The sequence below is a fragment of the Aquarana catesbeiana genome, linkage group LG11 (assembly GCF_042186555.1).
Source record: "Aquarana catesbeiana isolate 2022-GZ linkage group LG11, ASM4218655v1, whole genome shotgun sequence".
Taxonomy (NCBI): domain Eukaryota; kingdom Metazoa; phylum Chordata; class Amphibia; order Anura; family Ranidae; genus Aquarana; species Aquarana catesbeiana.
Genome location: NC_133334.1, coordinates 271973355 through 271986586, shown reverse-complemented (window position 1 = coordinate 271986586; position 13232 = coordinate 271973355). Strand labels below are relative to the sequence as shown.

General features: G+C 43.0%; 1 protein-coding gene across 1 annotated transcript in view; it reads left to right on the top strand.

Annotated features, from left to right (window-relative positions):
• LOC141111760 (neural-cadherin-like) overlaps positions 1-13232 on the top strand; it is a 130839-nt gene that overhangs the window by 71590 nt on the left and 46017 nt on the right. The window contains 3 exon segments of the mRNA XM_073603899.1: positions 419-2030; positions 11772-11865; positions 13036-13220. Coding sequence (XP_073460000.1) covers positions 419-2030; positions 11772-11865; positions 13036-13220 — 1891 coding nt within the window.

Sequence of the window (13232 nt, the reverse complement as noted above, 5' to 3'; positions counted from 1 at the left end):
AACAAATGCTGTCTAAACAAGCTAATGAATTCTCTCTAGAAATGCATGGATAATCTAAAAAGTGCTAGGTGACACCATCCAGTGTAAAGCAGAGCAAAAAATTTTCCCTATAAAGGTGGATCTACAATCACATCTAATTTTACCCATGTAGAACTTCTAAACTTTTTTGAAAACCAATGGGTAATCAGTGGGTACCCTCTAGATTCTCTACACAACTTAGGCATATAGTTAGAATGAATGTGACTTTCACCAAACATTTATAGGTGGTAAATTGAGCGCTAAAACACATGGACCTTGAAGATTCATCTGCAGTGAATGTTTGGTGAATGTCAGATTCACTGCTTTATAAATATGTCCATGGTGTTTATTTGTGATTTTTTTTTTTTTTTTAATTAATGTTTCTTTTTACACCACCCAGGTCTCTGCTAACGATCCAGACCATAGTGAATTGGGAGGTTTAAAGTATTCCCTTCATGGAAGTGGTGCTGAAACGGTCTTTACCATAACTGAAAAGACGGGACAAATATTTGCCCTGCAGACCCTGGACCGTGAAGAACATGCAGTGTGGAGATTTGTGGTATTGGCCACTGATGACGATGGTGACGGTCTTACAGGATTTACTGATGTGATCATCTACGTACAGGACATTAATGACAATGCCCCACAGTTCCTCTGCACTTTTAACATTTGTAATGCCAGCGTGGTTGAACATTCACCACCAAGCACTTCAGTCATGGAGATGGCAGCCATAGATCTCGATGATAAAAATGAAGGCCAAAATGCCATTTTGACTTACTCGATAGTGCCCGGTCCATTGGATTTGTCAAGCCAAAAGATGTTTACAATAAATAATGAGACTGGTACCATTTATACAGCTGTTGGAGACATTGATAGAGAAAAGAATGATACTTATTTGATTTGGGTAGAAGTTAAAGATGGTGGTGGACTGTCGACCACAGGTACGGCAACAGTCACAGTGGTAGATATTAATGATCATGCCCCAAGATTTACTCAAGATGTTTGGACTGCAGCCATTCCGGAAACCAGTGAAGTCAACTTTAAGGTCCTACAGGTCTCTGCCGTCGATGAGGATGTTGGAGAAAATGCTTTACTGACCTTCAGCATTTTAGAGGGAGATCCTGATCAAAAATTTTCCATTGAAAATGGAAGGAAGAACCACCTGGCCGAAATAAAATTGAAAAAGAAACTGGATTATGAAAACCCTCATGAGCGTTGGTTTAATCTCACTATCAAAGTAGAAGATTTAGAGTTCTCTACTACTTCTTATTGCCTGATAGAATTACAAGATTATAATGACCACCCTCCTATCTTTAGTCCATCAGTGGTTCACGTGGCATCTTTTTTCGAAAATATAACTATAGGAAGCATTATAACTCAAGTGACTGCTACAGATGCCGATTCAAGCGAAAATGGGCAGATATCTTACAATATTCAATCAGACTCGGATGTTCTTGATGAATTTTACGTTGACCAAAGTGGTTCCTTGATAGTGGCTAAATCTCTGGACCGGGAAACCATGTCACAGTATGCTCTAGTCATTCTGGCCATTGATAATGGTTCTCCGGCACAAACGGGCACAGCAACAGTGTATCTCACCCTTCTAGATGTCAATGACAATGGTCCAAGATTTGACGGCTTGTATATGCCTGTGGTTTGGGAAAATGCAGCTTGGCCACAGACTTTACGTATGAACGAAAGCTCTTATTTGTTGTATGTCGTAGATGCAGACTCTCCAGGAAATGGGCCACCTTTTCGGTTTTCCCTTCCAAGTGACCTCCAGAATTCCTCCGACTTCCTGCTTGTTGACCATGGAAATAACACAGCCTCAATCCAAACTCAGAGAATCTTTGATCGGGAAAAAGAGAAAGAGTTTCATCTTCCTGTGATTGTAACCGATAGTGGGAACCCACCGATGAGCGCCACAAATACGCTGATGATAACCATCGGAGATGAAAATGATAATGGACACAAAGAAGGCCACAAGGAAGTCTACGTCTATATTCATGGAGGTAAGAGAGAGTCAGCAGCATCCCAGAAATGTTTAGTTATTTGACTATTGCTTCAAGGAGAGGTCCACTAATATGTGCCATTTGTGCTCAACACGATCCATGTAAAATTTTAGATAACTTTCATTCTTTTCGGTGGGCAATGCTGTCAATCACCTTGATGCTGTGATGATAGTGGGTACAAACACATACAGTGCCTTGAAAAAGTATTCATACCCCCTGAAATTTTCCACATTTTGTCATGTTACAACCAAAAACGTAAATATATTTCATTGAGATTTTATCTGATAGACCAACACAAAGTGGCACATAATTATGAAGTGGAAGGAAAATGATAAATAGTTTTCAAATGGTTTTACAAATAAATATATGAAAAGTGTGGGGGGCATTTGTTTTCAGCCCCCTTTACTCTGATACCCCTAACTAAAATCTAGTGGAACCAATTGCCTTCAGAAGTCACCTAATTAGTAAATAGAGTCCACCTGTGTGTAATTTAATCTCAGTATAAATACAGCTGTTCTGTGAAGCCCTCAGAGGTTTGTTAGAGAACCTTAGTGAACAAACAGCATCATGAAGGCCAAGTAACACATCAGACAGGTTAGGGATAAAGTTGTGGAGAAGCTTAAGCTGCTTTTTGCAACTCTAATCCAGTGCTCTGTGCTGGCAGAGCAGAGTAGCAGTCACACCCCTCTGCACAAGAGACTTGCATTGTGTCGAGGAAAAGAGGGGTGTGTCTGACCAGGTCTACTACTGAGTGCTGATTTCCAAGAGCACTAGGTAAACCTCTAGTGCCCATTGGACTTTGCGGTCATATTCAGACTCCCTGCACTGAATAGGAAATTGTTGTAACAGGAAACTGCTGTAACAGGAAATTGTGGTAATGCTATAAAAAATGGCGGTAGTTACTGCAGAGTCTTTCTAACTGCACCTTTATTTCAGTGATTTAAACTGAAATCGCTAACTAGTCCTGTACCCCACATGTTATAATTGCTCTGTATAAATGCTGCTTTTTTTAAACTCCACTCCAGTGCTCTGTCCTGGCAGAGCAGAGTAGCAGCCACGCCCTTCTGCACAAGAGACTTGTATTGTGGAGGAAGAGAGGGGTGTGTCTGACCAGGTCTACTACTGAGTGCTGATTACTAGGGGCACTAGGTCAAACCCTGATGCCCATTGGACCACTCAGTCATATTCAGACTCCCTGAACAACTGCCGTAACAGGAAATGGTAGTCAGATTATTAAAAAGGAAGTAATTAGTGCAATGTCTAATTAACTGCATCCCTATTCCATTGACTTCAATTGGGCTTAAAATACTATATGGTTTGTGGAGCAAAAGCAGAGTTTCCCTTCAACGCCGCCAATTTGTTTTAAGAGCACAGTTATCCTTGAAGAATATTAAAAGATCTGGAAATAAAAGGAGCCTCGGTGTTCATTTCCTTCCAGATGAAAACACGACTGGTTTAATTTCCTATTCCATACACCATCCACCCACCCAGCAATTCAAATGATGTGTTTTTTTTTTCCCCCTTGCCTTTAAATCACATGAAATAATGTCTCGTTCTTCCCGTCGCTCTCCCATTGTTGCTCCGCTTGTCAGTAGAATGCCATTAATCCTTCGTTCCGCCTGGATTTTTGTGTCCCAAATGCATTATTTTGCATTTATTGGCATTCAAATGTTGCGGTCACCCTTTCGTTCATTCCTCTAATTTACTGAAAGCATTAATCTTGATGTTTTCGCTCCCTTGGAACGTCAGCCGTGCTCGATGGATCTACTTGCCCTAATGGCAGGAGAGAGCGGCGTAATGCTATTCAGCTTTGTATTCTACTACGGGCTGATTATACAGAATGCCATGTCGCTGGTGTGACAACGCATTTCACTTCTAAAATAAAGGTCAGCACACAAACAAGGTGTTTGTCTCAGAATTTCTGCAGGCAAAGCAACAAAAAGCTTCAGAAAATAAGTTGAATGAATGCGGCTAGATGGGCAAATGAATTGAAAGCTTTCAGTCCACCTATTAATTGGTTTTAGGCAGGTGCTGTGGGTAGGCGTAGGATGACAAATAGACCTTGGTGCCAACTATAGACTGCCCCCTGCAGGTTGGGTAGAGGTGTGCTGTAGAATGATGGAGGCCAGGACAGATCACTGACCCCTCATGAATCACCCACTAGTTTCTTATGAATTTTGTAGACTTCAGGTCTCCAAGCTCTATTTACCCACCATAGCAAACTTTCTCAAACCTTTTACTCCAGAAGAACTTTTAAATCGGGTGTCTCCAAACTTTCTAAACAAAGGGCCAGTTTACTGTTCCTCAGGAAGGCCTGACTTTGACCGTTGAGAGTAAAAAATCCCCCGACATTAGTGGGAGTAAACAATGCCCCATCATTGGTTTTAGTGGGAGGAATGGTGCACCATTGTTGTTTTTAGTGGGAGGAATAGTGTTCCATCGATGGTCTCAGTGGGAGGACGGGTGCCCCATCATTGGTGTAAGTGGGAAGGATAGTGTCCCATCGATGGTGTCTTTGGGAGGAATAGTTCCCCATCGATGGTATCAGTGGGGGAAATAGTGCCTCATCATTGGCTTTAGTGGGAGGAATAGTGCCCTACCGATGGTGTCATTGGGAGGTATGGTGTCCCGTCATTGGTATCAATGGAAGGATAGTGCCCCAAGGACCGGATAAAGGTAAGCAAAGGTCAGCATCTGGCCTCGGGCCACAGTTTGGAGACCACTGCTTTAAGGCCCGTACACACGATCGGACTTTCCAAAAACAAAACTGTGGAATTTTGTTTGAAGGTTGTTGGCTCCAACTTGTCTTGCATACACACGGTCACACAAATGTTGGCCAACAATTACGACAATTAGTGACGTACAAGAAGTACGGCGAGCCGATAAAAAGGAAGTTCTTTAGTCATGTGATATCCACATTACGAACGCTAGTTTTACCAGACCGAGCGCTTCCGGCTCGTACTTGATTCCGAGTATGCATGGACTTTTGCGCGATGGACTTGTGTACATACGATCGGAAAGTCCAACAACAAAGTTTTGTTGGCGGAAAATTTGAGAACCTGCTAGCAAACATTTGTTGGCAGAAAGTCCGGCAGCAAATGTTCGATGGAGCATACACACAGTCGGACTTTCTGCCAACAAGCTCACATCCAACATTTCCCATTGGAAAGTCCAACCGCGTTTACCCGGCATAAATCTTTAAGTCATTTTCAGGTCTCAGTGAACCCCTGCTAAGATTACAGTGGTTGCCAGAATGTCACCCCTATAGTGGGCATATCATTGTCTCAGAAAATTGGTGTTGGACCTGAAACTATGCAGACACCATCAAATGGCAATTAAATTAGCCCAGGGGTCTCCAAACTTTGGCCCTCCAGTTGTTCAGGAGCTACAATTTCTATGATGCCTAGTAATGTCTGTGAATGTCAGAGTCTTTACAATGCCTCAGGGAACGTATAGTTCCGCAACAGCTGGAAGACCATAGTTTGGAGATCCCTGAATTAGCCACAACTCAACCTGGCAAGTATATATATATCTCCAGCAGCTTCCGCTCCCAACCTCCATCCAAAGCTGCTGCGCCTCTCGCTGTCCACTCTGTGTACCCGAGTAGGATAGGAAAGTTAAGGGGCAGAGCTGTGGGAGCTTGTAATGTAAAGGGGGGAGAGCTGCTGGGGGCTGTGATGTGAAGAGGGGGCAGAGCTGCAGGGGGTTGTGTAATGCGAAGGGGGGCAGAGCTGAAGGGGAGGTTTGATATGAAAGGGGAGAGCGGGGGGGGTGGGGGGGTGTTGGGGGTTCTGTGATGTGAAGGGGACAGAGCTGCGGTGGACTGTGATGTGAAGGGGGGCAGAGCTTCTTGGGGCTGTAATGGGAAGGAGGGCAGAGGACACTGGTGTGGGGGGGGGGGGGGGTGATAGAGGGGGGGATAGATGATGGGATTGTGATATAAGAGGAGGGGAACTGTAATGTAAACATGTGATTCGGACCTCTGCTTGAAGAAAATGTTATTAACCAGATCTAATCAGATCACCTTTTTAATTCAATACCTGTGCTCTAGAGCAGTGGTCTCCAAACTGCAGCTCGGGGGCCAGATGAGGCCCTTTGCTTGCTTTTATCTGGCCCTTGAGGCACTATTTCATCCACTGATACCAACAATGCAGCACAATTCCTCCCAATGACACCAATGATGGGGCATAATTCCAACCAATGACAACAATGATGGGACACAATTCCTCCCAATGACACCAATGATGGGGCACAATTCCTCCCAATGACACCAACGATGGGGCACAATTCCTCCCAATGACACCAATGATGGGGCACAATTCCTCCCAATGACACCAACGATGGGGCACAATTCCTCCCACTGACACCAACGATGGGGCATAATTCCTCCCACTGACGCCAATGATGGGACACAATTCCTCCCAATGACACCAACGATGGGGCCTTATTTTTTCCCACTGATGTCCCAATAGCCACAGTCCGGCCCCCTTAAACTCTGGAGGACATTAAAATGGCCCTTTGTTTAGAAAGTTTGGAGACCCCTGCTATAGAGTAATTAGGTTGAGAAAGGTTGTTCTAGAGGATTTATTATGTCCTCTATCCAAGGCTAGACAACAAAGCTAAGCTGGTGACCTGACTGTTTTCTATCACAGATAAGGAGTACAGCTGGGTCACCTCCCCGCCCCCAGCCTGTGGTTGGACAATGCAGAAGCAGCACCGATGAGCTCTTCCCTCTGCTCACTCTGCTCTTTCTTCCTGTCAAAAGGCTTCATATCAGCAAGTGTATATTTTACACATCCTATTGGCTCACAATGCTGCTTTTCCCTCTCCTAGTCTGAGAGCTGCTGTACAAGAGATGACAGGAGCCTGATCTCAAGCAACTTCAGTTAGTTATACCGACTACATTTCAAAATACTTTATTTTAATGGCTACATAATTATTACACCACTAATTGGTGTTTATTTTTATATCTGCCTGCCTTGAGCTGTAAGTAGGTTAATGAGATGGTAAATGAATAAGCTAATATGTATCAGATCTCTATAAATTTCCAGTGCCCTCCGAGGGCCGTGGATAGTTGGTGGCAGATTTAGCCGTAAGTGAATACAGACATTCATAGGAATTAATAATATGTAACGAGGGTTGAGCGTTGTCGCAATTCACGTTTTTGCTGCGTTCACATGGTTGGCCACATTGGAAGTGAATTATCATAATTATCTCAGATGGTGTTCCAGTTTGCCTGCTTGGACTGCAATAGAACGATTGGCTGAACCATCAAGTCTGTCCCACTCACATCAAAAAAAAAAAAAAAAAAAACGCAATGGTTACAGCGTATCTAAACCCAGAAATGTACAAGGATGTAATATACAGTGCCTTGAAAAAGTATTCATACCCCTTGAAGTTTTCCACATTTTGTCATGATACAACCAAAAACGTAAATGTATTTTATTGGGATTTTATGTGATAGACCAACACAAAGTGGCTCATAATTGTGAAGTGGAAGGGAAATGATAAATGGTTTTCAACATGTTTTACAAATAAATATGTGAAAAGTTTGGCGTACATTTGTATTCAGCCCCCTTTACTCTGATACCCTTAACTGAAATCTAGTGGAACCAATTGCCTTCAGAAGTCACCTAATAAATAAATAGAGTCCTCCTGTGTGTAATTCAATCTCAGTATAAATACAGCTGTTCTGTGAAGCCCTCAGAGGTTTGTTAGAGAACCTTAGTGAACAAACAGCATCATGAAGGCCAAGGAACACACCAGACAGGTCAGGGATTAAGTTGTGGAGAAGTTTAAAGCAAAGTTAAGTTTAAAAAAAAAAATTCCCAAGCTTTGAACATCTCACAGAGCTCTGTTCAATCCATTGTCCGAAAATGGAAAGAGTATGGCACAACTGTAAACCTACCAAGACGTGGCCGTCCACCTAAACTGACCGGCCGGGCAAGGAGTGCATTCATCAGAGAAGCAGCCAAGAGGTCCATGGTAACTCTGGAGGAGCTGCAGAGATCAACAGCTCAGGTGGGAGAATCTGTCCACAGGACAACTATTAGTCGTGTTCTCCACAAATCTGCCCTTTATGGAGTGGCAAGAAGAAAGTCATAAGAAGTCCCATTTGCAGTTTGCGAGAAGCCATGTGGGGGACACAGCAAACATGTGGAAGAAGGTGCTCTGGTCAGATGAAACCGAAATTGAACTTTTTTGCCTAAAAGCAAAACAATATGTGTGGCGGAAAACTAACACTGTACATCACCCTGAACACACCATCCCCACCGTGAAACATGGTGGTGGCAGCATCATGTTGTGGGGATGCTTTTCTTCAGCAGGGACAGGGAAGCTGGTCAGAGTTGATGGGAAGATGGTTGGAGCCAAATACAGGACAATCTTAAAAGAAAACCCGTTCGTGTCTGCAAAAGACTTGAGACTGAGGCGGAGGTTCACCTTCCAGCAGGACAACGACCCTAAACATACAGCCAGAGCTACAATGGAATGGTTTAGATCAAAGCATATTCATGTGTTAGAATGGCCCAGTCACAGTCCAGACCTAAATCCAATTGAGAATCTGTGGCAAGACTTGAAAATTGCTGTTCACAGACGCTCTCCATCCAATCTGACAGAGCTTGAGATATTTTGCAAAGAAGAATGGGCAAAAATATCCCTCTCCTAGCTGTGAAAAGCTTGTAGAGACATCCCCAAAAAGACTTGTAGCTGTAATTGCAGAGAAAAGGTGGTTCTACAGACTAGACTCGGGGGCGCTGAATACAAATAAATCACCGGGACCAGATGGCTTGCACCCGAGGGTACTTAGGGAACTCAGTCAAGTAATTGCCAGACCATTGTTCCTAATGTTTACTGATAGTCTACTGACTGGAATGGTACCAGCTGATTGGAGAAAAGCCAATGTAGTGGAAATATTTAAAAAGGGTCCAAAATACATCCCTGGGAATTACAGACCAGTTAGCCTAACATCAATAGTATGTAAACTCTTGGAGGGGATGATAAGGGACTATATACAAGATGTTAGTAATGAGAACGGTATCATTAGCAGTAATCAGCATGGATTCATGAAGAATCGTTCTTGCCAAACAAATCTATTAACCTTCTATGAGGAAGTGAGCTGCCATCTAGATAAAGGAAGGCCCGTAGACGTGGTGTATCTGGATTTTGCAAAAGCATTTGACACAGTTCCCCATAAATGTTTACTGTACAAAATAAGGTCCGTTGGCATGGACCATAGGGTGAGTACATGGATTGAAAACTGACTACAAGGGCGTGTTCAGAGGGTGGTGATAAATGGGGAGTACTCGGAATGGTCAGGGGTGGGTAGTGGGGTCCCCCAGGGTTCTGTGCTGGGACCAATCCTACTTAATTTGCTCATAAAGGACCTGGAGGATGGGATAAACAGTTCAATCTCTGTATTTGCAGACGATACTAAGCTAAGCAGGGCAATAACTTCTCCGCAAGATGTGGAAACCTTGCAAGAAGATCTGAACAAATTAATGGGGTGGGCGACTACATGGCAAATGAGGTTCAATGTAGAAAAATGTAAAATAATGCATTTGGGAGGCAAAAATATGAATGCAATCTATAGACTGGGGGGAGAACCTCTGGGGGAATCTAGGATGGAAAAGGACCTGGGGGTCCTAGTAGATGATAGGCTCAGCAATGCCAAGCTGCTGCTAACAAAGCAAACAGAATATTGGCATTAAAAAGGGGATATTTGGACGGAATCCCTGTCCACTAATGCAGATTCAATTGATGACTAGTCCACTCTATTAGCACCGGGAATGGCACAAGTGACATCCCTGATCTCATGAACGTCAATAGGCTGCTCAATCGATAGTTATGGGGAGGGGGGGAATAGGAATATGTTTACTGCAATGTACATCTTATTTCATGATTGACTAAAGTGGGCAATACAGGATATACATGGATTTAGAGGTACTACTTTGAATATTCTGTGCAGGTGGTTGAGCGTACAGTAGTTTAGTTAGAATATATATATATTTTATATATGTATATGTGGGGGGTTTTTCTTTTTTTTTTTCTTTTGTGTTTTTTTGTATTAGTGTGTAGTTCTTATGACCGAGCCTGGGTATGCCAAATAGGCTCTGTTTTGTTGTTATATTTACCTTGAAATTACAATAAAAATAACTTAAAAAAAAAAAAAAAAAAAAAAAGGGGATCAACTCCAGAGATAAAACGATAATTCTCCCGCTCTACAAGACTCTGGTCCGGCCGCACCTGGAGTATGCTGTCCAGTTCTGGGCACCAGTCCTCAGGAAGGATGTACTGGAAATGGAGCGAGTACAAAGAAGGGCAACAAAGCTAATAAAGGGTCTGGAGGATCTTAGTTATGAGGAAAGGTTGCGAGCTCTGAACTTATTCTCTCTGGAGAAGAGACGCTTGAGAGGGGATATGATTTCAATTTACAAATACTGTACTGGTGACCCCACAATAGGGAGAAAACTTTTTTGCGGAAGGGAGTTTAACAAGACTTGTGGCCACTCATTCAAATTAGAAGAAAAGAGGTTTAACCTTAAACTACGTAAAGGATTCTTTACTGTAAGAGCGGCAAGGATGTGGAATTCCCTTCCACAGGTGGTGGTCTCAGTGGGGGGGCATCAATAGTTTCAAGAAATTAGATAAGCACCTGAACGACCGAAACATACAGGGATATATAATGTAATACTGACATATAATCACACACATGGGTTGGACTTGATGGACTTGTGTCTTTTTTCAACCTCACCTACTATGTAACTATGTAATAAATGCCCCTCCTACTTTTCACATATTTATTTGTAAAAAATATTGAAAACCATTTATCATTTTCCTTCCACTTCACAATTATGTGCCACTCTGTGTTGGTCTATCACATAAAATCCCAATAAAATACATTTACGTTTTTGGTTGTAACATGACAAATTGTGGAAAATTTTTGAAGGGTATGAATACTTTTTCAAGGCACTGTACATTGCAGCATACCAGTCCTGAGATGTGGTGGCTGTATTAGTTTTTTTTTATTTTCAGGGTTCTCTTTTTTTTTTTTTTAAATTATAACTAGGGATGAGCTTGATGTTCGAATCGAACATCGGGTGTTCACCTGTCCAACATCAGTGCCTGACCTGACAAATTCCCTTCTGGAAGAATGGTCAAACATTTCCATAGACACACTCCTAAACCTTGTGGACGGTCTTCCCAGAAGAGTTGAATCTGTTAGAGCTGCAAAGGGTGGGCCCTATAGTGTATGTAGGAGGATTTGTATGATCTCTATGTATCACCTGAAGGCTAGTTACTTCACTGGCTATATGTAAGGGTTTACGATTACGTCATCTTTTTTATTTTTGTCTGGGTCTGCTTTGGAGAATGTTTATCATACTTTTTATTCGCAAAGATCAGTTAAAAAAAAATGGTTTTGTTAGAGCTATGTCCCCGTTTTAGAAATTTCCCCTTACTTCCTGTTGCTCTGACCTCTATAACCCAGACAGGAAGTGAGGGAATGTTTGATGGCAGGCTGGCTTGAAAGCAGAACTATGAAATACACAGGGATGCTCTTGGCCACAGAGTCGCTTTAGAGGGCCACACCCCGGCTCCTGGGCCGTCAGCCTCCCAGCCTTGATTTAGGAGGCTCTCCAAAGCCCAGGAGTTGGTATTTATGGCGGTAATTATTCCAGGCTGTCTGCCGGCAGAGATGATTGAAAATAACCAGGTTGTGTATTTCTTGTCTCCTGTGTACAGCGGCCCGTTCCCCGGTCGAGGTTGGCAAGGTCTTCGCTCCAGATGAAGATGATTGGGACAATAAAACCTTCACGACAGTCTCGGAAATGCCTCTGTAAGCTCCTCGCTGTAACTCAACGTTCGCTGACAAGTCAGGCGATGAGACTATTTCATTACACGTCGTCGTCACCCTGATTGGCTTTTGGGGACATGTCAGCGTTTGAAACAATGCTATATAATTCACCAAGCGGCTGGGAAGGAGTCACTAAAGATTAATTAGGTTTTGACTTTTATGGAGGTTTCATATTTGTAGCCGAGATAATGAAAAGCGGATTAGACTGAACGCAGTCTCAACAAAGCAGTTGCTCAGGAGTGCTCTGAAGCAAAACTCTGGCTGTCTGAAACAGGAATGAGATAGACCGTTAAGGGATAAAAGTTTCAGGCAAGGGACACAACCATGCCATACTCTGAGATATATTGACGTCACTTCACATAGGACCGGTTTTGTCGTCGGAATAAACTCCGAAGGTTTCTCCGACTAAACTCTAATGGAATTCCGCTCAAGTGGTCTTGCCTACACACGGTCACACCAATGTCCGACCGTCCAGAACGCGGTGACGTACAACACGTACGACGGGACTAGAAAAAGGAAGTTCAATAGCCAGTAGCCAACAGCTTCCGTCTCGTACTTGCTTCAGAGCATGCGTCGTTTTTGGTCTGTCGGAACAGCATACAGACGAGCGGTTTTCCCAACAGGAATTGGTTCCGTCGGAAATATTTAGAACATGTTCCATTTCTAGGTCCGTCAGATTTAAAAAAAAAAAAAAAAAAAAGTCCGATGAGGCATACACATGATCGGAATAAACGATGAAAAGCTTCCGTCTGACTTTTTCTGTCGGACATTCCGCTCGTGTGTACGCGGTATTACAGTCAGCATAGAGGAATAGTGCCTGCCCCATCATTGGTGTCAGTAGGAGGCATTACTCCACTTTCTATCTTGGAGATGCAACAAGAAGTGATGGGAAATCTTTCCATAGTGAGGAGGTGGTTATCATCGGAAGAAGTTTCCCCTTTGGAAGATTTCCCCTCTCTTCCTGTTCTGTCAACTGTAAAGATTTGGACAAATAGGTTGTATCTCCCCAGTGGGGACAGAGACAGCATTAAAAGTCTACAGAAGATCTAACCCTTCCAAAACTAAAAAGGTTTCAGCTGTAGATATACTTTAAAATAAGACTATTGTTCTTACATCTTTGTTCATTCCTCTGATGTGTCTTTATTTATTTAGGCACTTCCTCCTGGACCAGAGCACCGGGACACTGACTATGTTGGAGAATACTGGCCAAGGAACGTATAACCTGGAAGTAAAGGTGTCCGATGGAGTTTGGCCAGATGTCACGGCCACCGTGAGAATTCACGTGAAGGAGATCAAAAGTGACGCCATCTTCAACTCCGCTTCCCTGATACTAACAAGTATGTCATAAC